Raw genomic sequence first — 25,887 nt, 5'->3', positions numbered from 1 at the left:
CACTGGACCACGGATACCATCTGGCAGGTCATAATACCCTAGAGGGCCTGAGGAAGAAAATGGAATCAATAGATTCCCCCAAATTTTCTTGTAGTCTTGCCTAAATAACCTTGTAATACATGGAACGATGTTCAAAGGGAAAATTAAAATGCTCATACCCTTGAACGCAGAAACCCCACTTCTAGGAATGTGTCCCTTTGCAGTACTCTCGCAGGTGCAAGACAGACACTGCTACGCTGTTCAAAGTGGCAACGATGGACAACAGTCAACAGGTGACCAGTTAAGTTGGGTCCAGTAGGTTCAGTCCCCAGTGGAATACAACATAACTAATACAAGACTGGAGGTTGACACTCTCACCTTATTCCCAGGCCCAGAAGGGAAGCATTTAGTCTTTCATTATTAAGTATCATGTTGTTGTTGTTGTTTAGTCGATAAGTCTTGTCTGACTCTTTGCAACCCCATGGACTGTAGCCTGCCCGGCTCCTCTGTCCATGGGATTTCCCAGGCAAGAATACTGGAGTGGGTTGCCATTTCCTTCTCCAGGAGATCCTCCCAACCCAGGGATGGAACCTGATTCTCCTGCATTGGCAGGTGGATTCTTTATTGCTGAGTAATCAGGGAAGCCCAAATATCATGTTAACTGTAGGCTTTTCATAGGCGCTCCATATTAGAAGGAGGAAGATCCCTTCTATTCCCAGCATGATGAGAGGTTTGTATGGAAAATAAAGTTTGCTTGAGGCTCTTCCTGTATCTTTTAGGGTAATTAAACTATTTTCTTCTTTATTCTATTAATGGAAGATGGATTACTTAGATTGATGGTCGATTGTTCAAACAATCTTGAATTTTTAAGGTTAAACACACTTGATTATGATGTATTATTATTATGTATTGCTTGCTTTGCTTTCCTAATATTTTATTATTTTTGCATTCATGTTCATGGAGATATGAAAAAGAATTAGACATGAACTGACACCTTTTATGACAAAAAGCAATAGATAAACTAGGAACAGGAGGGAAATTCTTCAATATGATAAAGCCAATATATTAAAAAATAAGTAATATTACCTGCAATGGGGAAAAATTGAAAACTTTCAATCTTTTTGAAACTCCCTAAGATGAGAATCAAAACGAGAATATTTGCTTTCACCATTTCTATTCAACATAGTACTAGAGTTCCAGCTTCTAGAAAAAGGCAAGAAAAAGAAATAACTGGAAATGAAGAAATAAAATCTATTTGCAATAGCATGACCTTATAAGTAGAAACTCCTAAAGAATAAAAAAAAAAATTAGAACCAAAAATGAATTCAGCAGTGTGTAGGATATAAAATCATCACACACAAACCAGTTGTATTTCTATACACTAGCAATAAGCAGTCTAACAGAGAAATTAAGAAATAATTCCATTTACAAAAGCATACAAAGTAATAATTAGGAGTAAGTTTCGCCTGGGAACGAAATTAGGAGTAAATTTTCACTGAAAACTAAAAAAGCACTGCTATAATGGAGAAGGAAATGGCAACCCACTCCAGTATCCTTGCCTGGAGAACTCCATGCTCAGAGAAGCCCAGCAGGCTACAGTCCATGAACTCGCAAGAGTCGGACACAACTTAGCAACCAAACCACCACCACCACACCCCACCAGGGCACCCCAGGGCACAGCAGATTGCTGCCACAACACAACTGGCCCACTCCCTCAGGCAGGGCTCACATCAGGGATCCAGAGGTGGGATATAAAAAAACAAAACAAAACGCTGCTTTAAGAAAGTATAATTTGAAAAGATACATGTCCTCCTATGTTCACAGCAGCACTATTTACAACAGTCAAAACATGGAAACAAGCTAAACAGCCATCGACAGATGAATGCGTAAAGAAGATGCAGTGTATATACATAGTGGACTATTACTCAGCCACAAAAATAATGCGCGAATGCCATCTGCAGCAACACGGATGGCCCTAGAGATTCTCATACTAAGCGAAGTAAGTCAGAATGACATGATATCACTCATCTGTGGAATCTAAAACATGACGCAAACGAAGATGTCTGTGAAACAGAGACAGACTCACAGACACAGAGAACGGACATATGGTTGCCGAAGGGGAGGAGGGGTGCAGGCGGGAAGGACTGGGAGTCTGGGATTAGCAGATACAAACCAGTATGTATGTAGGATGGTTAAACAGCGACGTGTGACACAGGGAACTCCTTTCAACACCCTGTGAGAAACCGTGACAGAAAAGAATATGAAGAAGAATGCGTGTTTATAACACTGTACATCACCTATACGTCAATCATTTTTTTAAAGCTACAGTAATCAAGACAGTGTGGTACTGGAGCTTCTCTGGTGGCTCAGAGTTGAAGAATCTGTCTGCCCATACAGGGGACACGGTTTGATCCCTGGTCCGGGAAGAGCCCCCATGCCGAGGGACAACTATCCCCATGCCACAACTATGCAGCCCATGCAGGTGCCGAAACTGAAGAAGCCTTAGCGCCTAGAGCCTGTGCTCTGCAACGAGAGAAACGACGGCAGCGTGAAGCCCTCACACGGCAACCAGAGAGTAGGACCTGCTCGCTGCAATTGGAGAAGGCCTGTGCGCAGCAATGAAGGCCCAGTGCAGCCACATGTAAGCCAGCAAATACTTTAAAAAAGACAGTGTGGAATTGGAGTGAGGATATATATCATACAAACACAATAGTGCATTTTCTATAAACATGTAGTATAATTCAAGGGGAGGAAAGTCTTTTCAATAAATGATCCTGAAACAACTGGATATTTGCATGAATAAAACTGAACCCAGTTCACAGTGCACACAAAAATTACCTCAAATGAATCAGAGACCTAACATATAATCATAGACCTAGCATATAAACTCTAAAACTATAAAATTTCAAAAAAAGAATTGGAGAAAATTTTCATAAACTTGGGGTAGGCAAGGGTTTTTAGACAAGACATTAAAAGCACTAACCATAAAAGGAAAAAAAAAAACAAACATTAGATCAATGCAACTTAACAAAACTTAAAACTTCTGTCCTCCAAAAGACAAAATTAAGAAAATGAAACTGTGAGCCACAACCTGGGAGAAAATATGTGTAATATGTTTTCCACCAAACTGGTTGAAATCAGAATATATAAAGTATCTTTATAACTTAATAATGAAAAAAAATTTTAATTTCCAACTTTAAAATGGGCAAAAGACATGAACACTTCCCCAAAAAAGATATATTAAAGGCCAACAAACATCAAGACAGTCAGCATCTACAATCACCAGGGATTTTCAAATTAATGCCACAAAGAGATACGACTATACATCCAGAAAGGCTAAAATTTTAAAAGACTGATAATACCAAACACTGGAAAAATATGCAGCAGCTAGAACTCTCACATAGTGTTGAAGGGAGTCCAAAATATTGGGTTGGTCAATAAATTCGTTTGGATTTTTCCTTAAGATGTAACGGAAAAACCCAAATGAATTTTTTGGCCAACCCAATAGTACCCCCACTTTGAAAAACAGATTGGCACTTTCTTGTCAAGTTGAATATACATTTACCCTGTGATTTAGAATCCTCTTGGGTATTTATTCAAAAGATAGATAGATAGATATATATATAAGGCTTCCCTGGTGGTGCACTGGTTAAGAATCGCCTGGCAATCCAGGGACACGGGTCACATCTCTGGTCCAGGAAGTTCCCACATTCCTCGAGGCAACTAAGCCTGGGAGCTGCAACTACTGGAGTCCTAGAGACCATGCTCCGCGACAGGAGAAGCCACCGCAATGAGAAAACTGCACACGGCAACCCATTCTCTGCAAGCAGAGAAAAACCCAACAAGCAACAAAGACCCAGCACGGCCAAGAAGAAATAAAATTATTTTTAAAAAATAGTGTATGTTAATTATAAGCTTCCTGAATTCAATCGCTGAATTGTTGTTATTAGAACAGTGTCTTTGTTCTTGGGAGTTACCTGCTAGAGCGTTTAGGGGTAAAGAATCATAAGGTCTCAAATTACTTTCAAATGGCCCATTCATTAACAACATCACCACGACCATCATCATCACATATCCACGGAGAGAAATAAAAGCAAGTTAAACGAACATTAATGAGCAGTGACTCTAGATGAAACAGTGAACAAAGATACTAGTCTTGTAATTTAAATAGGCTTAAAAATGTTCAAAATAGAAAATTAAGAATGGCCCAGCCTGTGATACCTGTTTCTGTTCTTTGAAGGTGTTCAAGCTTGACCCCAAGGGGAGGGCTTGCTCTTTCTGTGGAGATGGGTCTGCAAGGTATATTCCTGGGAGTGGCATTGCTAGGTCTGAGAGTAAGGACATATGTTGTTCAGCTAGTTAGCTATCATCAGATGTCTCCCCATGGAGTTTGTATCATTTTGCATATCCACCAGCAATGCATGAGAAGGCGTTTCCCACCTTAGAAATTGTTGCCAACTTTATAGGTGAAGACTGCCACTTCAAGGTAGTTTTCACTGGAGTTGCTCTTATTATGAGTGAAGTTGAATATCTTTTCATATAGTTAATGATGGCTCATATTTGTTTCTCTGTGATCTATTTCTTCTGCACATTTTAAAACATTGGGCTTTTAGTCTTTTCCTTATAAAGAGGTAAACATTTTGTGTGACAAAAGTTGTAAATATTTTCTCTGAGATCGTCACAGTTTTACTTTGCTGATAGTAAAGTACTTTGCTTCTTTTTCAATAATCTCAAAATTCCAATGTTTTATTAACTATTTTATGTGCATTGCTATCCAATCTTGAAATCTGATAAAATATGTCCAGAGTTTCTTATAAAGACAAGTGCAAATGCTCATTTACATTTTGCACATTAATACTGACAATGAAAATGACACTACAGTTATAACGACATAAAAATATATACAAAGATTTGGAAACTCCGTGGTGGTCCAGCAGTTAGGACTCAGCACTTTCACTTCTGTGGACCCGGGTTTGATCCCTGGTCTGGGAATTAAGATCCCACAAGTCATTTGGTGTGCCCTCTCACTCTCTCTCTCTCTCTCTCTCTGTATGTATATATATAGTAACTTTACCGACAAAGGTCTGTCTAGTCAAAGCTATGGTTTTTCCAGTAGTCATGTATGGATGTGAGAGTTGGGCCATAAAGAAAGCTGAGTGCCGAAGATTTGATGCTTTTGAACTGTGGTGCTAGAGAAGATTCTTGAGAGTCCCTTGGACAGCAAGGAGATCAAACCAGTCAGTCCTAAAGGAAATCAACCCTGAATATTCATTGGAAGGATTGATGCTGAAACTCAAATACTCTGGCCACCTGATGCGAAAAACTGACTCATTCTTCAGGAAAGACCCTGAAGCTGGGGAAGACTGAAGGTAGGAGGAGAAGGGGATGACAGAGGATGAGATGGTTGGATGGCATCACCGATTTGACGGACATGAGTTTGAGCAAGCTCTGGGAGTTGGTGATGGACAGGGAAGCCTGGTGTATGTTGCAGTCCATGGGGTCCCAAAGAGTCGGACACTACTGAGCGACTGAACTGAACTGATATAATAAAAGTATAATATAGATTTATATGGATTCAAGATAGACTTAATGTTATTTGACTTATAAAACAGGTAGATACTACACAAAAACTGAGGATGTAATTTCCAGAAAAGTAAAATGTCACTTTTCTTCTTAAAATTTAACAATAAATTTCCTGTTGTAATTACTAATTCATAGCCAAATCTTAGACTAATTCAAATTAGCCAGGATTAAATACTCTGCATTTAAAAAATAAGGTTTGCAATTTAATAAACATACGTAGGGTTTCCCTGGTGACTCAGATGGTAAATTTGATAACATTTTGTCAGAATTAAGAACTGTTTATCCATGTCATTCTAGATCCTGGAAACACACTAGAAAAAGTGAATACTGAACAACTGATTCTTTGGAAAGCTGCACCCCTAGCCCTGGAAAACATCCTTAAGGGGCCCAGGGATCACACCCTAATGGAGGACTTCTCTGGTGGTCCAGTGGTTAAGAATCTCCCTGCTAATACAGGAGACGCAGGTTCAATCCCTCGTCCAGGAAGATCCCACACTGCCGCAGGGCAGCTAAGCCCATGTACAACTATTGAGCCTGTGCTCTAGAGCCCAGGAACTGCAACTACGGAAGCCCCCACACCTACAGCCTGTGCTCCACATCAAGAGAAGCCAACACAGTGAGAAGCAGCACACCGCAACTAGAGAAAGCCCTCACACAGCAACCAGTGCGGCCAAATAAATAATTAAAAAAGAATAGGGGGGTTGGGAAGGTCATATTCTGCTATGTTCTAAATGGATAACCAACAAGGACTATTGATTATACACGTGACATGAAACTTTACTCAATGTAATATGCCAGTCTGGATGGGAGAGGGGCTTGGGGGAGAATGAATACATGTGTAAGTATGGCTGAGTTCCTTGCTGTTCACCTGAAACTATCACATTGTTAATCAGCTATGTGTGTGTGTGTGTGTTAGCTGCTCAGCTGTGTCTGACTCTGCAACACCATGGACTGTAGCCCACCAGGCTCCTCTGTCCATGAAATTCTCCAGGCAAGAATACTGGAGTGAGGTACCATTCCCTTTTCCACAGGATCTTCCTGACCCCGGGATTGAACCTGGGGCTCCTGCATTGCAGGCAGATTCTTTACTGTCTGAGCCACCAGGGAAATCCATTAATCAGCTATTCCCTAATACAAGATAAAAGTTTAAAGTTTGAAAAAAAAAAAAAAAAGAATTGCTTTTTAAAAACCCTAATGGGAAACTTACAAAGTAGCAATGATGCTGAGAACAAAGAGAGGGGAGTAATATGCAGATGTTTCATTGCTGTATATAGTATAATTAAAAGGTATGAGGTGATTTACTGAGGTTTTGGAAAAGGTGTCAACTATTCTTAGGGGATCAGTTAAGACACTGAGAATGAACAATCCTATTAAGACCTCAGAAAGAACATCTCCCCTATTATCATGGTGTTATCTCACTAATAGGAAATTCAGTTTCTAACAACTCTTTTCTATATTTTACTCTACTGGCTTGAGAAGCAGCTTCCTATTTTGAGAAATATAAGACATAATATAATCATATATAATTAAGCTAATGGCTTAGAAAACAAATTGATAGTAATTTTAAAAAGGAGCAAGTATCTCTCTTGCTAGGTTGTAACACCAGGCTAAGAGGGCTTAGGGTTGGAAAGTAAGTCGTGGGGATTGTGAGCGGTTCAGGTATAAATCTACCTCCATTCAAGGAGACGAAGGGCATGAGAAGAGTCTGGACAGCCCAGAATGGTCCTGGCACCTGGATATACAGTTACCACGCTGGGTCAAAGACAGCTGATGCATCTCCTCTGCCCTAGATGCTATGGGACCCAACTGCTGCCCAACATTAAACTGGGAACATAAGCATCATAAGCATCTCAACGCATACTTGCCAAAAACAGATTATTCACCCTCATAGTGTGAAGCCTAAAAGGAGAAGACATTTGATTATTTTAAAAAGTGGGCTATAAAATGATGATGTTTCTCCTTACTTCATCTGAAAAACCCGAAGAACAAATATGTTAAAAATTTTGGGACTTCCCTGGTGGTCCAGGAGTTAAAACTTCCTGCTTCCACTGCAGGAGCCAAGAGTTTGATTCCTTATCAGGGAACTAAGATTCACCCCTTCAGGCCACATGGTGCAGCCAAAAAAAAAAAAAAAAAAAACCAACTACGACTATTAACATGTTTAGAAGGTACTTAAAACATTTGTTTGCAATCCAACTCAAATATATCTGCAACTACATTTTGGACAAATGTTTAAAAAAATCCCGCTTAATTTTGATGCAAGTTTTCTTGTAACTCAGTGATATTTACTACTTACAAGGGCTGAATGTTTTGAAAAACAGAGCCCCAACTTTCTGCAAAACATCCTGAAAGTGCTTTTATCCTAGAAATGGGGAGGGGCTAATGATCTGCTCTTTCACTGACAACATCCTGTAGTTATTTAAGTAACACATCGTCATTTTCTTGATGGTTGGTGATTCTACAACACCATCGATAGCTACTGCTTGCTTCTTTTATATTTTTTGGCCAAGGCATGTAAGACCTTAGTTCTCCAACCAGGGATGGAAACTGTGTCCCCTGCATTGGAGACACAGAGTCTGACCACCAGGGAAGTCCCTATCGTCCATTTCTTGGTTCTCTGCTCACCTTACCTTATTATGTTGTTGATATCTTTCAAACTCTTAGAGGCGCGGCACTGGATTTAGACAGCAGAGCACTCCTTGGCGTAAGGACTGACCCATCCATGGAAACTGATATCAGTGCGATCGATCCAGCATCGTTTGCTGGACTGTATGCAATGGGATTGTAATTTTATGTTCTGTTGTCCCTATTCTATGTCTCTGGCCATTAACAGAAGACTCTGTCTGGGTGAAATTGACATATTTTCAGCAGTAATGCTTGAAGGAACAAATTTCTATTTTGTTCCCTCTGTTCCGATCCTGTCTTTATGCATTTCCTTTGGGGGAAGTCTTCCCCACAAAGTCTCTTAGCACTCCCAGCCGTAGGAGAACTGTAGTGTTCATGGACAGAAATTGGAGACAACAGTTCCCTACCCTTTTGAAGACTTTCACTGTCAGTCCAAATTTCTTTGACCCTTGGATGACAAGGTCATCCATTTCTTTGACCCAGGAGACACTGGCATCATGGGAAAGATGTCCTTGTACATTTCCCCCACCTCCTGTTTCAAAATTATTTGGGAATATAACTTCTTCACAGGTAGGAACTTTGCAGAAGCATGGAGAGCCTCTCACAGTGCAGAATCATGACTCCATACTAAATTCTCTAAAATCTGTTCTTCGATGCTGTTCAGGTGTTTCACCATGTCCCTGGAGAGTCCCTGTTCTGAGCAGATCACCACCTCTATCACTTCAGTTCAGTCACTCAGTCGTGTCCAACTCTTTGTGACCCCATGGACTGCAGCATGCCAGGCTTCCCTGTCCATCACCAACTCCCAGAGCTTGCTCAAATTCATGTCCCTCAAATCCGTGATACCATCCAACCATCTCATCCTGTCATCCCCTTCTCCTCCTGCCTTCAATCTTTCCACAAATCAGGGTCTTTTCCAATGAGTCAGTTCTCCACATCAGGTGGCCAAAGTACTGGAGTTTCAGCTTCAGCATCAGTCTTTCCAGGGGACTGATTTCTTTTAGGACTGACTGGTTTGATCTCCTTGCAGTCCAAAGGACTCCCAAGAGTCTTCTCCAACATCACAGTTCAAAAGCATCAATTCTTAAAAAAAAAAAAAAAAAAAAGCATCAATTCTTAGGCGCTCAGCTTTCTATATGGTCCAACTCTCATATCCATACATGACTACTGGAAAAACCATAGCTTTGACTAGACGAACCTTTGTCGGCAAAGTTAATGTCTGGTTTTTAATATGCTGTCTAGGTTTGTCATAGCTTTCCTTCCAAGGAGCAAGCATCCTTTAATTTCATGGCTGCAGTCACCATCTGCAGTGATTTTGGAGCCCAAGAAAATAAAGTCTGACACTGTTGCCATTGTCACTCCACCACCTCTATAACCTTACAAAAATAAAATGGCCACAGATTAAAAACTTCAGTAATCCAGAGAAAAGTATGAAGTGAGCTATAGGCAAAGAGGACCATTTTGAAACAACAGGCCATCAGGGAATGATGAAAAATATATATCCTGCTCTAAAATAACTGACATATCTATTCCATGAAGTCTTTGTGTTGCCCGAACCATTGCAGTCTCTCATATTTTATAATACAAAATTTCTGCAAGTTCCTGTTTGTTTACAGCAAAGTCTATGCAAGATTCTGGCTGTTCATCTGTTGATTGAGTATAGTGTTGGCAGAGTCTCTCTCACTAGTTTCATTATGTTTTCCCTTGGATTACACAAACAAGACTCAAAAATATTTATAACTTGGTTACTTAATTTTTTAATCCAGCCACAATACTCTGTAATCAGCTCACACTTTGAGTGACTGAAAGCAACAAGAGTTAGTGACTGCTACTTTTTCTCTTAAATACTGCTGCCCTGTCAGTGGGGTAGAAGGTATAATGTTTGTTTCAAAGTATTGTTGATGGTTACACTCCACAGTAGTCTGGGTTGTCCGTTTCCAAACAGGGCATCACCAGTGAACCTTCCAGGAGTTTATTTCCTCTTCTGCATATTCTCCCCCAAAGAGCTTCTCATCATAACCACCAATGGTTAAAACATATTCTTCACACTCCGTGTTCACTGCTTCGCTATTGTCAGTAAACTGGAAAGGCCCAGGAGGCATTCTCTCCTTTAAAGTCTTCCTGTCAAATAGTTTTGAAACATATGGCTTAAAGTAGTGCTCCTTTATCCCTCTGGCTATAGTTCACACAGTACAGCAGTGATGCAGCCAGGCTATACAGAAGCTCTAAAATCAGCAATACGAAAATCAGGATGGTAAACCTTTAAAGATGAATTCAAGGAGTCTCGTCAATTTGAGCATATAATGTCACTGGCGAAAATCGGATCCAAGCAGCACAGAAGGAAATGATGAGTTTACTAAAATATCTCCAATCATATGAAAATTATCCTCAGTATAAACAAAGTGTCCAAAAGAAATTAAAAAGCTCCTTAACACTGCAAGGACTCCTCTGCTTCCTGCTTCGTGGTAACTTTGGTGGCGCTTCACATGGATTTTGAAACACATCTTTAAAAATTGGCTCAAATTTTTTGAAAATTACAGTAGACACCTCAAAATTGCGTTTCGCTTAATTTCCTTCCAAGATACGGTTTCCAACTGTGGGGATAATGCTTTTGAGGCAGGCGACAGATAACGAACAAGCCGACCAATGTGTAACTTCCTCTAGGCCGTAGATGTCCTGGATGACGGCGGAGTTAGCTTGAGTTCCCCTCGGCCAGGTTCAGCTCCCGACACAAAACGTCCGCAGCGGCACCCACATCGCGCCACCACCGCCACCTGCCTCAGCTTGGTGCCCGCCCTTGTTTATACTCCTTCCGCTGAGCGCTACCCACAACCACCCGCACCAAGGCGGGCGAAGAACGACGGCTCTTCGATGGTCTACATCCGCGCTTCGCCTCAAAAAAGTCCGTTTCTTCTCCAGGGTTCCGAGCCTGTCCTTCACCAGAAATGTGATAAAAAGCATATCATCTTAAGTGACTTATAAATCTGCTTAAGTCGTTTTATTTATAAATTTAACTTGATTGCTCCTGGATTTCTCCCAACATTTTATTATGGAAAATTTCAAACACGCAAGAAAGTTGAAAGAGGTGTACGTGTGTCTATCACTTAGACTCTGTTACCAACATTTTGCCATATTTGTCTAACTGTATTTCTATTTACTCTATCCATCTAACTTTTCAATGCATTTCAAAGTAAATTGCAGACATCAGTACACTTTCCCTAAATAATTCAGCCTGTATGTCATTAACCACAGTTCAATTTTTTTTTTTTTGCTGCTTTTAATTTTCAATATTAATAAAAGATTCTCCCACTTTCAAGATGGAAAGAAATTCATTCATGGATTCTTCTGGTTGACGTGTTTCCACTTTCACACAGCGATTTAGGGATTTCTAATTTATTTGGAGTTTATGCAGGTACATGTTGTGAGAACTAAATCCAACTTTATACATAAATATATATATATACATGCACAGGGGCTCTCTGTTTTAAAAGTATTTTTATTGAGATTTAATTCACATACCATAAAATTCACCCTTTTTAATTGTGTACATTTTAGTGGGTTTAGTATTTCACGAAACTGTGCACCTATCATTGCTACAAGCTATATTTGTACATATATGTTATGTATGTGTGTGTGTGTATTTGTTTTTCTCCAAATGTCTATCTAGTCTTAGCGGCACATATTAAGAGCTCCATCTTGCTGTCAGAGAGTTGAGATGCTGCTGCTGTCACTAATGTCCGGGTATCTGGGAGACCAATTCCGTTCCACTGGTCTGTTTGTTCGGTCTCCCTAACAACGGTTCTGTTTTAGGACTCTGGTAAGGGGCGGGGGGCGACAGACATGCGGTCACGCCTTCAAGGCCTTTAGTCAAATTCTTTCAGAAAAGAATCCTGCTACATTAAGGCTCTCCAACAGAGTAAATCCCCTAGGACTCATAAAAAACCAACTGGGCAGGAGCATGGTCAGCAGGAAATCCTGGGAAGGAGAAGTACCAAGGATCAAGACACGCCCCATTCTTGAGTCTCCCCTCTCCTCTCCCGGCTCCCCAGCCCGGGCTGGGGGCCCTCCCCTTCTCTGTCCATCTCCCCCTTTCTGAGGACTAGTGGACCCGCACCAGGGGCGTCCCATCCAGCTCGCATCCTAGGACTGTCCGCAGGAAAGCACCTGAATAGCGTGGCTGAGGCACCCAGTGGTTTCAGAAGTGAGGCCAAGCGTGTCCAATGCTTGCCGAGCGAAGTCTTCGGCGCTCACCACGAGCAGTCCCTTTCTCAAGGGATAGGTCATATTTGTTTCAACCAAAAAGGGGCTCACTGTCTGCAGGTAGGAAATGGATCAAGATAAGAACTCCCTTCCCTCCCAATCCCAAGCTCCCGGGCCCTCTCCGAGAATCCCTGAATCCCACCCCTCTTGCGGACCACGCCCCCAGATATGTGCTGACCACGCCTCCCTGGCCACGCCCCCTCGAGAACCCACCCCTTGCGACTTTCGTGCCACGGAAGCTTTTTCTTAAAAAAGGTTCTTCCTTCCTTCTTCCCTCTTTCTCTCTCTTTTCCTTCCTTCCTCCCTTCTTCTCTCTCCCTCTTTTCTTTTTTCCCCTCCCTTCCCTTCCTTTCTTTCTTAAATTTTACTGAAGTATAGTTGATTTACATCCACCGAAGCTTTTTGACCTCACCCCCACCTCATTCCCAGCCCGCCCCTGCTCCTAGGAGCCTCCACTGAATCCAAGCTCCTCCTCCTTCAGAGCCCGCCCCTCGTGAGTTGCCCCTCCTGCCCCTCTCGAGCTCCTTCCCTCCGGAGTCAGGCACCTGCACGATGACACCTTTGGAGCGGTACTCTGTGCCCACGGCCACGGAGAAGCTTCGCACAAAGGCCTGCGGAGAAGGAGAGGCGGGTCCCAGGACCACGAGCTTTCCGCGTGGAGTCCTCCAGCCTGCCCCCTGTCCCGGCGTGCAGTCCCGTATCCTAGAACATTCCCTCGTTCCCGGAGGGGCCCCTCCCTTACGGCTCAGGTTCTCACCTTAACACCTGCAAGTTTCTTTGCTCTAAGCCCTCTTTTTGTTCCCATACTCTCACTCTCCATTCCAGCCGCGCCAGTCTCTGTGTATTCCCTGACCTCCTCCCACCGCACAGGTTCTCGAAATCCTAGCTTTCTTTTCTCTTAAAAAAAGAACACAAAATCTGACTTGCCCACTGGACTGTGCCCGAGATATCTGACCTATTAATAGCCTCAGACTCTGGTGATACATCTCTCTCTCTCTCTCTCTCTCACACACACACACACACACACACACACGCACGCATTCGGGTCTTTTCCGCCATAACCTTCAGGACCAGAATTAAGGGCTACTGTAGGAATGACAGCATGCCAGCCAGCCGGTGCCCGGTCTGTGGGTCTGGGTACCTTGGTGGCCGCATACACTGCTAAATATGGATAGGGCTTCCTGTCGGCTACTGAAGATATGTTGATGATGATGCCTTTGCCCCTGGAGGAGGAACCATTAGTTGGAAGGCAGTCACTGCCAATGGGGAAGAGAGGGTCCTAGTGATTTTCCCACCTCCCCACCCTTTAGTCGCTGTGCTAACCAGAAAGATCAGAGAGATAGGGAGGAGGTGGAAATGTAAATGGGAGAGCTGGGGAATAGAAATAGGCAGAGGTTGGATGGGAAAGATCCAGAGTGAAAGACAAAGAGACTGCCTCCTACCTGCTGACCATTCGGGGCAGGAGGATTCTAGTCATCTGCAGGAGGAATGAAGAGGATCCTGTCTTTCCTTCTTTCCACTGCTTTCACCTGCCCAGACTCCCGGCCCCTCCTCACGTTCACTCCTGTCCCCCTACTTTCCATCAGGGACTATTCCGCTAGCACTGCCTCCATGCCAAGTCCAGTACTGGGGGATATTGAGGACCACCCAGAGCGGTCAGAGCTACGCTGACTCTGAACCCAGTCCCTCCTAGCCCTGACTCACCTGGGCCACAGACAGCATGTTGCAGTTTATAATATCCTGGAGTTTCTAGGGGAAGAAAATGGAACCAATCAGTCCTTTCCTTTTTTTTTTTTTTTTGTGAGCAGAAGGCTTATCAAAAGACATTTAATACAATTGGTTTGCAACAACCTCTGGTGGTCCACATCTACAAAGATATCCAGCCCAACCCACCCCCCTCCAAATCCCACCCCACAGAAAAGCACATACTTACCAGAATTTTTAGCAAGTATGGTTTGGGAATTTTTTTTTTTTTAAGGCCCCTAGGGCAAGTTATTTACAGTTTAATTGCCACTGTCAACTGATCTGGACCTTGACCGGGACCGGGACCGGGACCGGGACCTCTGGCGATCCACAGATGCTGGAGACTTAGATCTACTTGAAGAACCACGTTTCTGGCTCTTCTCAGGCACAGGAGACCTACTAACAGAACGAGACTTGCTCTGGCTCCGACTCCGGCTCCTGGACCGGCTGTAAGACTTGCGACTCCGGGAACGAGATCGGCTACGAGACCTCGAGGAACTCCTAGTACGGGAACGAGACCTGCTTCGTGACCTACTGTGCCTTTTGCTGCCTTCAATTAATTTGATTTTTCTCCCATTTATTTCTTTTCCAGAAAGTTTTTCAATAGCATTCTTTAAGTCACCATAAGAGGCAAACTCAACTACCCCCTCATTTAATTTAGGTCGATGTGCATCCGCAAAGGTTACTTCCCCAGCTTGTCTCATGAAATCTTTGAGATCCTGCCAGCTGACTCTTGAAGATAAATTCTCAACTATAAGCCGATTTTCTGTTCTTACAGGTGGAGCATTTCGTCTATCATTTCGGGGTCTGCGACTACTAAAACGGTCTGAGTAGCGTCCTCTACCTCTTCCACCTCGAGATCGAGCCCTAGCATGTTCATTTGTAACCCTTTCACTGCAGAGTTCTTTTCCATCAAGTTCATATACAGCATCATCCGAATCCCTGGGATCTTCAAATTCCACAAAACCAAAGCCTCTTTTCAGATCAATATCTCTTATTCGTCCATACCCCTTGAAGAATCTTTCCACATCTTTCTCCCTGGCCGCCGGATTTAGCCTCCCGATGAATACTGGATAGCCACTCGTGTCCGGCTAGTACTTTCTACCGGACAGGATCTTTGGCAGCTGAGACCCAGAGAGGTCCGTAGTCTGCGATAGAGCCGGCCGCCTCCCCGCAGACCAGGACTCAACTCGTCTATGTCTCTCCACAACTGACTCAATCAGTCCTTTCCTTCACCACAACTCTGCCACAACTCCCATATTTTCTAGCCTACTTTTCTTTTAATGTGGAACACAGTTTTTAAAAGTTGCATCTACTAGAATTTAAAATACACATAAACTTCGACGCATCAACTCCACTTCTGGAAATGTATTCCTTTCTAAGATACTCACATATATGGGGAATGCATATGTCCAAAAATACACATTATAACACAATTTGTAGTCAGATATACCAGGGAACAGCCTGAATATCCATCAATACTGGGATGACTAAATAAACACTGGGTAGCCCATGGATAGACCACTGAACAACAAGTAAAAAGAATGGATCAGCTAATTATTCTGATTAAAATGATCCCCAAGATACATGTCTACTTGTGAAAGGTAAAGTGCAGAACAATAGGCTGCCACCATTTGGATAAAAATTACATATACATCCTTCTGTAGGCATAAAGAGAAAAATCTATCACTATTTTAAACTGGGGGGCACTTGTGGGGAATAAGATTGAAAGGAGAAGGGAGATTTTCACCTTCTTTTCGTAAACATCTCTCTTTGGATTTTCTGATCAGTAAACTATTTATAAATGCATACCATATACATACCAAAGTGCGCAAATCTTAGAGTAAAAACTGAACACAAATCTTTAGCTTCTACCCACATAAAGGAAGTATTGGGACTTCCTTGGTGGTCCAGTGGCTAAGACTCTACATTCGCAATACAGGGGGCCAGGTCAGTCCCTGGTCAAGGAACTAGAACCCACAGGCGGAACTAAAAGATCCCACAGCCGCAACTAAGACCCAGCGCAACCAAATAAATAAATAAAACATTTTTTAAAAGATTCAATTCAACTGCTATTAAAAGCCTAGTAGCATATTTTGCAGAAAGAAAAACCCTGCCCAAAATTTATATGGAATCTCAAGGGACCCTGATATTAGCCAGACTAATCTTGCATCCATCATTTCCACTTCTGGGTATATGCCCAAAAGAATTAAAAGCAGGTACCCAACACTAAAAGCCTCTTGATGAAAGTGAAAGAGGAGAGTGAAAAAGTTGGCTTAAAGCTCAACATTTAGAAAACGAAGATCATGGCATCCAGTCCCATCACTTCATGGGAAATAGATGGGGAAACAGTGGAAACAGGGTCAGACTTTATTTTTTTGGGCTCCAAAATCACTGCAGATGGTGATTGCAGCCATCAAATTAAAAGACGCTTACTCCTTGGAAGAAAAGTTATGACCAACCTAGACAGTATATTCAAAAGCAGAGACATTACTTTGCCAACAAAGGTCCGTCTAGTCAAGGCTATGGTTTTTCCTGTGGTCATGTATGGATGTGAGAGTTGGACTGTGAAGAAGGCTCAGCGCCGAAGAATTGATGCTTTTGAACTGTGGTGTTGAAGACTCCTGAGAGTCCCATGGACTGCAAGGAGATCCACCCAGTCCATTCTAAAGGAGATCAGCCGTGGGATTTCTTTGGAAGGAATGATGCTAAAGCTGAACTCCAGTACTTTGGCCACCTCATGCCAAGAGTTGACTCTGGAAAAGACTCTGATGCTGGGAGGGATTGGGGGCAGGAGAAGGGGACAACCGAGGATGAGATGGCTGGATGGCATCACCGACTCAATGGACGTGAGTCTGAGTGAACTCCAGGAGTTGGTAGTGGACAGGGAGGCCTGGCGTGCTACGATTCATGGGGTCGCAAAGAGTCGGACACGACTGAGCGACTAAACTGAACTAAAACCCAACACTGCTGTATTTAAAATGGATAACCAACAAGGACCTATCGTATAGTATGTGGAACTCTGTTCAACGTTATGTGCCAGCTTGAATGGGAGGGGAGTTTGGGGAAGAATGGATACATGCCTATGTATGGCTGAGTCCCTTCACTGCTCACCTGAAACTACCAGAACATTGCTAATTGGCTATACCCCAATACAAAATAAAAAGTTGAAAGTTTGGGGAATAAAAAGCAGGTACTCAACAGATATTGGTACATCAACGGTTCATAGCAGCATTATTCACAACAGCCAATAGGTGGAAACAACCCAAGTATCTATCAACAGTGTAGAGATAAAGGGTGATACATATTAATACATACGATGGAATATTATTCAGCCTTAAAAAGAAAATTGGGACACAGGCTGTGACATGGATGGACCCTGAAAATACTATGCTAAGTGAAACAAACAAGGCCCAAAAGAATAAATACAGGATGATTCCACTTATAGGAGGCACCTAGAATAGGCAAATTCACAGAGACAGAATGGTGGTTTCCAGGACCTGCAGGTAGTTAGGAACTGGGGGTTACTGTTCAACAGGTAGAGAGCCGAAAAAGTTCTGGAGATGGATGGAGGGGATTGTTTCACATCAGTCTGAGTGTACACAATACCACTGAACTGCACACATAAGAGTCAAAATGACAAAATTTAAGTTATATATATTTCCCATAACTTAAAAGCAAAGAACAGAAAAAGAATGAAATTCTGATATTTGCTAACAACACAGATGAAGTTGAAAACATGCTAACTGAAATAAGCCAGACACCAAAGGAAAACTATTCTGTGATTTTTCCTGTATGAGGTATCTAGAATTAGCAAGCTTGTAGACACAGAAAAGTAGAAATAGATGTTACCAGGGAATAGGGAAGAATGTGGAGATACTGCTTAATAGGACCTGTTTAACTTACAGGTCCTGTATTTAACTTATACTGCTTAATGAGCTTCTGTTTGGGATGATGGAAAAGTTTCGGAAATACACAGTGGTGACGGCTGTACTACACTGTGAATGTATTTAATACCACGAAGTTGCAAACTTTAAAATCGTTAAAATGGCAAGTTTTATGTTATATATGTCACAATTTTTTAAAAAATTAAATGCTGATATTTCCATTAGCCTGGCTCCATGTGGACCTTGTTATATTATCTATTATTTCTCTTGTGTTCAATCATGAATTTTCTTCTAATACTCCTGGTTATATTTTTTTGGTGCTGAATATTTAATATTAAAAAAATTTAACTGCTAATTTGAGTCTCTGGACTACACTGTTTTTCTCTAAAAATGGTTTGGGTTTGCGTCTCCCAGGTAGCTAAACTAGGGGATGCCAAAATATCAGATCCACATAATCCCAGTGGAATTAAGATCATCCGAGAGTTGGCTTCAGTTCCTATGAAACCTGCTGCTGTGCTGTGCTTAGTCGCTCAGTCATCTCCAAGTCTTTGTGACCCGCTGGACTGTAGCGCACCAGGCTCCTCCGTCCATGGGATTCTCCAGGCAAGGATACTGGAGTGGGTTCCCATGCCCTCTTCCAGGGCCTATGAAACCTACTTTACCCTAACTCCTGGATTACAGTGTTCAGGATTCCAACCTAAAATCTGAGATAGTTTCCAAAGCTTTGTGCTATGTTATTTGTTGCAGCTCCAAACACTATCCATGTTGAAGGGGAATGTTGCTTCAAACGTCAGATCTCACCTCTCTTGGATTCTCTCTTCCCTCAAATCTTGATGTGACAATTCCTCATTGACTTAGTAGGTTGATGCCTTCAAACAGTTATTTTAAAACTATTTTATCCAGCTCTCCTACTCGTTCTCATTTGCAGGGTTAGTCTTCAGTCACAGCTTCCTCTAATACCAGAGGCAGAATACACAGGCTGATTCTCCTTGCATTTTCTAAAATGGGCCTATGCCTTCGTTTTCTTTTCTGACTTCTGTTAGCACAGATTAATTTTTATGGGAGCATAATTGGTTTACATTGTTGTGTTAGCTTCTGCTGCACAACGAAGTGAATCAGCTCTGTGTATACATATATCCCCTCCCTCTTGGACCTCGCTCCCACTCCCTTATGCATTCCTTCTGAAATAATGATATTTAGAATTTATTTATTTGTGTGTGTGTGTATAGCAAAGTTTTGTTAATGTGATAAAGGGACAGGGAAAGCTTCTGACAGACATCAGAAGGGGGATGGAGAGTGCCCCCACTCGCTAGTCTTATCAATGCCTTAGATACTTTTACTGGACCCACTCCCACAACAGACGTCTTAAACTAACATGATTAGAACTAACAATAGAGAATTTAAAAGCCATCCTGATCTCCTATGTTTAATAATAATAGCCCTCATTTATGGAGCATACAACTTAGGTTTATGCGCATTATGTTGTCTTATCAGCTGATATCTTATCAGCTCTACGAGGTCAGCAAAAAAACACTGATTCCCATTTTATAGATATGAGACTGAGGCGCTGATTTTTCCACGTGGCTCATTCGCCGCCCCCTACTCTTTTTTTGGCCACACTGTTGGCCACGTGAGATCTTATTTCCCTGACCACAGACAGAACCCACAACCCCGGCCCACCCCCACCCCCACCCCCCCATTGGAAGTACGGAGTCTTAACCACTGGACCGCCAGGGAAGTCCCTCATTTCTCCAGAAAGTTAGCACCGGAGAATATAAAACGGGCAGAACCAGACTCAATTTAGACAGTGGTCCTGGTTGAGCACTGCAGAAGGGCGCCCCATGGAAGGAGAGCATAGATTCCTAGCTCTCCACTTAATCAAGCTAGTGTACTGCGCGAGGTTTTCCAACAGAGGGAGCAGTGTAAGACAGAGGTCCCGCGGACTAGTTCTCGGTGTTACTCACTTTGCCGACGTCCTCCTCACAGTCGAGCAGTCTACTCAAGTGGGTTGTATATTTTTGGCCCACGTTGTTTACTGAATGAGAGGGGACAAAGTGCTTGTGTCACTCCAACAGTCCCTGGGACACCGGGCGGGGCCAAAGGGGAGTGTTTGCCAAGAGAGTGTTCCGGGGTCAGGGTGAGCCCGAGGGCGGCTGAGAGCAGCGCTTCTCCCAACAGGCACAGGGACATACCCAATACTCCGATCTCCAGGTCCTTCAGTCCCGCCTCAATGGTCTCGTAGATTTCCAAGCCCCCGGTGAAATCCACCTGAATCACTCGTGTACTTTTGCCGTAAAGCCGCTCTGGGAAGTGTGTGAGGGGTTGAGGGGCAGAGGCGGAGTGGGAGCCAGGCTTTTGGCTGTAACTCATCTCTGCCTGCATCTCACTCCAGTCTCAGTTCAGCCCCAGGCCCTTACCCCATCCTTCGCAGGCCGCAGAGGCAGTGGGAGCGTGCTCCCTGCACCTGCCTCGACCACGCCTTCGACCACGCCCCGACCACACCCCGTCAAACCTCAGCCCCTGAGCCATGAGGGCCGCGTTTCTGAGCTCCCCTCCTTTCCTTTACTCACCTATCTCCCTTGCCTCGTGCTTCAACTTGCTCAGGTCTCGACTGATGAGGACGACGTTCAGACCTCTCCGGGCGAGCTGCAGGAGATGCATTCGTTTATTTATTCACGAAAGCCACAAATATTTACTGTGTGCTGACAGCGTGCTGCACTGTTTTAGGCGCTGCGGATGCAGAGGTGAACAAAAGAGAAACAAGGGAAGTCGGCCCTCGCGGAGCATGCATTCTGGGGCCAGACGATTCCAGGCAGAAGGAACAGCAAGCGCAGGCCCTTGCGCAAAGGCTGGCTAGCTGAAAGGACAGCACACAGTCCAGGGTGCACTGAATGAAGTATTCTTGCCTGGGAAATCCCATGGACAGAGGGTCCTGGAGGGCTACAGTACATAGGTCACAACAGAGTCGGACACGACTTAGTGACTAAACAGCAACTAGCCTCCCCTGCCTTCGTGCCCGCTCCGGGACATCGCTGCAGGTTTCTCCCATTTTCCCCCTGCATCACGCTCTCTCTTTTCTGGATGATCCCCATCCAACGTGCAGACCTGCCAGAAGGTCTTTGTTTCGGTGCTCCCCCATTTCTCATCACGCCACCCCACGTTACTCAACATTCTAAGAACTGCTTACCCTGGCTCTCTCCCGGGCTGCTTGTACCCATTCCAGTTGGACTCCTGCCCCCACTGTGCCACCCAAACCACTCTGGTCAACAGTAACCTCCACGGTGGTAAACCCAGTGCCGTTCTCAGCACCTCCCAGCACTAGCTGACACATTCATCACCCCCTCCTCCAGGCAACGTTCTTTCCCTGGCTTCCAAGACGGCTCTTCCAACCTTGGATTCCCTCCTGCTCTGGCTCAGATCTTGTGCCTCATCTTCCCTGCGTCTTAACTTTGAGTGCTCCAGGGAGCACTTTGGGGGGATTCAGACTGTGCTCCCCTTCTCCATCCACATCCACTACCATGGGCATCTCATCTAGTATTGGGACTTTATTTTTTACAATATTATGTATTTTATTTTTGGCTGTGCTGGGTTTTCACTGTAGTGCGGGCTTTTCTCTAGTGGTGGCAGGCAGGGGCTACACTCTAGGTGCAGTGCTCGGGTCTCTCTTCCTGGTGGCTTCTCTTGTTGGAGAGCACGGGCTATAGGCACATGGGCTTCAGTAGTTGCAGGATATGGGCTCAGTACCTGTGGCTTCCAGGCTCTAGGGCACAAGCTCAGTAGTTGTGAGGCATGGACTTAGTTGCTCCTCAGCGTGTGAGATCTTCCCAGACCAGGGATCAAACTCATGTCTCCTGCACTAGCAAATGGATTCTTTACCGCTGGATCACCAGGGAGGACCCCTAGTCTTAGGACTTTAAATGGCATTGTTATGATGTTGATGCTCCAATTTCTATCTCCACCCATTCTGAACTCCAGAATGGCATTTCCAACTTCTCGAACTTCACAACTCGGATACCTAACTGGTATCTCAAATGTGTGTGTTAGTCGCTTAGTCATGTCCAACTGTTTGCAACCCCATGGACTATATAGCCCGCCAGGCTCCTCTGTCCATGGGATTTCCCACGTAGGAATATTGGAGGTTGTCATTTCCTATTCCAGGGGATCTTCCCAACCCAGGGATCAAACCTGGGTCTCTCGCATTGCAGGCAGACTCTTTATCATCTGAGCCACCAAGGAAGATAGAATGTCCAAAACGCCAAACTTAGAATGCCCAAAACTAGACTCCTTTCCACTTCCCCCAAACCTGGTCCTCTCCTCAGTTCAACTCCATTGCAGTAATGGCAGCTCCATGCTTTGAGGTATTCTGGTCACAGATCCTATAAGTACTTTATTTTATGAGGTCAGCATTATCCTAATAGCAAAAATCAAACGAAGATGACAAGAAAACTACAAACTAATATCTCTCATAAACTTAGACACAAAAGTTCTCAATGAAATATGAGTAAATCAAGTCCAGCAATATAGAAAATGATAAGAGGTAATGCTCAAGCTGGGATTTATTGCAGGAATGCAGGGTTAGTTCATCTTTTGCAAAATCAATTGATGTAATTTACCATATAATCAGACTAAAGAAGGAAAACCATATGATCACCTCAACAGACAGAAAAATTACCTGACAAAAGCCAACTATCCATGATAAAAAAAACAAACACAAAAAACCTCTTAGCAACCTAGGTATAGAAAGGGCCTCTCTTGACCTTATAAAGGTCCTATAAATAAATACATACACACATACATGAATTTTAAAAACCTAATATTATGCTGAATGGTTGAAAACTGAATACTTCTCCTCTAAGAACAGGAACAAAGCAAGGATGTTACCTCTTACCCCTTCTCTAAATGTCCTATTTAATTTCCTGGGCAGTACAATAAGGCAGAGAAAAGAAAGAAAATGTATGCAGATTGGAAAGAAGAAATAACATTGTCTCTGTACATGGATGACACATCCATGAACATAGAAAATCTCAAGAAATCTACAAAATGGTTACAAAAACTAAGTGGGTTTAGCAAATTTTCAGTTTATATAAGGTCAGAGGTTTGGAGTCATACTCTACAACCAATCTTTAGAATAAATCTTGTCAGTACAAGGCTTCCCTTATAGCTCCGTTGGTAAAAAAAAATCCACCTGTAAAGCAGGAGACCCTGGTTTGATTCCTGGGTTGGGAAGATCTGCTGGAGAAGGGATAGGCTACCCACTCCACTGTTCTTGGGCTTCCCTTGTGGCTCAGCTGGTAAAGAATCCATGAGCACTGATGTCAAAATCAATCCGAAATTTGGAACTTCTCTGGTGACCCAGTGGCTAAGACTCTTGTGCTCCCAATGCAGCGGGCCAAGGTTTGATTCCTGGTCAGGGAACTAGGTCTCATATGCTGCAATTAATAGATGCAGCATGTTGCAATGAAGATCAAAGGTTCCCTGTGCTAAGGGAATTTGCTGCAGGTCAGCTAAGACCTGGCACAGCCAAAATAAACGAGCTGATAATTCAATAAAACCTAAGTGCAAGTACTTCTCATGCCCCGATGTGATCACACTTGGATGAATCATCAAGATCTCTTGCTTGGATTTTGCAAGAGCATGCATAAGCAGAATCTCCCTGCTTGCATCCTCACCCCCTGTAGTATCATATCCCTCTTCAAAACACATCTCACTCAGTAGATGTTAAAGTCTCCACAATAACCTACCAGATTCCCCATGATCTGTCCTGAAATTGCACTTCTGCCCTCATGTCCTACTGCTCCTCTCTCCTTGTGACTCTGATACAATCACAGCCGGCCTTTTCTTGCTTCTCCAACAAGTGATGCTCCCTACCGCAGGGCTCTGCACTGGTGATTTCTTCTCCCCGGAAATTCCTTCTCCCAGTTATTCACAAGACTCCATCCCTCATCTCCTTCTCATCTTTGCCCAATGCTGTCTTCTCAGTGACACATTTGATTACCCTATATAAAAATTGGAACCTGCACATCTCCAGGGCTCCCTCTTCTCCTTCCTTGATTTATTTTTAACTTTTTAAAATTTTAAATCTATGTCTTTCTTTCTTTTTTTGGCTACACCGTGTGGCATGTGGGATCTTAGTTCCCCGACAGGACCAGAGATGGAATCCTTGCCCCCTGCAGTGGAAGCACAGTCTTAACCACTAGACCACCACAGAATTCCCTCTCTTTAACTCTTGTAACCATTTGACGGGCTTCCCTGGTGGCTCAAGCAGTAGAGAAACCACCTGCAATGCAGGAGACCTGGGTTCAATCCCTGGGTCAGGAAGATCCCCTGGAGAAGGAAATGGCAACTATTCCAGTACTTGACACACTATGCATTTCATTTGTTTATCTTACACCTATCTCCCCTCACTACAACATAAGCTTCCAGAAGACAAGTTCTTTTGATTTTTTAAGAAAAACCTCTTTTGTTTACTGTTGTACCTCCTAGCATCTAGAAGATGCCTGGTGCATGGAGGTGCTATATAAATATGTTTTGAATGAATAGATTCCTGCCCCAACCTGGGGAGCAGAGGAAAGGCTCCCTGGAGAGGATGTCTGCGGGAACCAGAGAGAGCACAGCATTCTCAGTCTGATAGAGTTAGCTGACAACAGACAAACAGGAGAAGCCCTCCCAGCACCCACCCCAAGCCCTGGCTCACCTCACGTGCGTAAGCCTTGCCGATGCCGCTGGTGGCTCCTGTCACCACTAGAAAGGAGAGGAGGAAAGGGCAGGAGGGGATCCCCACCCTCTCCTACCCCCGTCATCCACTTCATGTCCCTCTTGTCCCTTTTTGCACCTTTTCTGGGAACCCCCCTCACTGAGACCCAACCCTCCTGGTTTTCGTCCTCCTCTTTCATCAGCAAGGGGCTCTGACACCTCGGACAGGTTGGAGGACTTCATACACGTCCAGCCTTCACCCGTCATGCTTCCAGGGGTCCCTGGCCTCTGCCCTGACTAGGGGTCCTCACCGGTCATCTGTCCGTATTCCTGCTGCCCCGCCTCTACCTGCTTAGTGCAGAGCCCTTCTTCCTTACCTGCCCAGGCCCCGTGGGCCCGGAGCCAGTGGTTGCTCCGGCGTGCCTGAGGCAACAGATGCACATAGACTGTGGAGCCCACAGCCCAGGTCGCCCACAGCAGCAGGAACAGGGCTGTAACCGCTCCCAGCACTCTCAGCGCGTCCCACTCCGCCTCCATCATAACCCCAACCAACAGATCACCCGACCTAGGACCGAGGGGGTTTTTCCGGGGGCAGCTATTAGAAGCCTGGGCGTTAGCCCCGCCCACAGTGCCAGTCAAGCGTTCCACCCCGCCTCTCTCCCTAGCTACGCCCAATGAGGGTTTAATCTAACCAACAGCCACGCCCATAGCCTTAACACCGCCCCTTGATGGGTCCACACCTGAGCTCAAAGTCCACTCCCAGCGCCTGCAGAGCCAGCTTACATCCAGCCTCCCCTCAACCTACAGAGCTGGGCAAAGGGTGCCCACAGATAACCTCCATTTGGGTCACTGAACTCAGTCTCGCTGTTGGTGGGTGAAGGCCAGAACTGAAACGAGGGACCAATCACGTCGTTGTTCAGGCGCCAAGTTGTGTCCGACAGGCGGGGTTTAGCAATACACAGTTTGTCAGAAGAACCTCACCTACAACTTATCTCCCGGGGCAGTATAAAAGCCGGAGGCCTTACAGTGGCTCTATGTAACCTTTCTCCTCACTTCTCCTTGGCAAATTCTGTTGTGTTTTTTTTTTTTTCACTTGTTCTTCGCATTTATTATTGAG

General features: G+C 44.0%; 2 protein-coding genes and 2 pseudogenes across 2 annotated transcripts in view; 1 reads left to right on the top strand and 3 right to left on the bottom strand.

The window, feature by feature from the left end:
* Window positions 1-11,503, top strand: part of EXOC3L2 (exocyst complex component 3 like 2) — a 36,673-nt gene extending 25,170 nt beyond the window's left edge. Inside the window, exon 12 of the mRNA XM_060398714.1 lies at window positions 5,860-11,503. Coding sequence (XP_060254697.1) covers window positions 5,860-5,893 — 34 coding nt within the window. The 3' untranslated portion in view covers window positions 5,894-11,503. The remainder of the gene's footprint in view (window positions 1-5,859) is intronic.
* On the bottom strand, window positions 1,753-8,905 carry LOC105608489 (retinoblastoma-like protein 1; annotated as a pseudogene).
* LOC101115058 (retinoblastoma-like protein 1) lies at window positions 1,753-11,148 on the bottom strand (annotated as a pseudogene).
* A 551-nt stretch (window positions 11,504-12,054) lies between the features above and the next one.
* LOC101112590 (estradiol 17-beta-dehydrogenase 12-B-like) lies at window positions 12,055-25,296 on the bottom strand (the record flags this gene model as incomplete). Its single annotated transcript, NM_001306107.1, is given in 11 exon segments — window positions 12,055-12,162; window positions 12,352-12,501; window positions 12,993-13,058; window positions 13,589-13,670; window positions 13,890-13,924; window positions 14,152-14,196; window positions 20,042-20,112; window positions 20,270-20,380; window positions 20,648-20,723; window positions 24,772-24,818; window positions 25,148-25,296. Coding segments are annotated over 11 exon segments (940 nt in total), but the record flags the coding sequence as incomplete, so codon positions are not given.
* Between the last annotated feature and the right edge of the window lie 591 nt (window positions 25,297-25,887).

This window comes from Ovis aries, chromosome 14 (genome assembly GCF_016772045.2).
Source record: "Ovis aries strain OAR_USU_Benz2616 breed Rambouillet chromosome 14, ARS-UI_Ramb_v3.0, whole genome shotgun sequence".
Taxonomy (NCBI): domain Eukaryota; kingdom Metazoa; phylum Chordata; class Mammalia; order Artiodactyla; family Bovidae; genus Ovis; species Ovis aries.
Note: the sequence above shows the minus strand (reverse complement) of the source record. Positions and strands in the feature narration are given on the sequence as shown.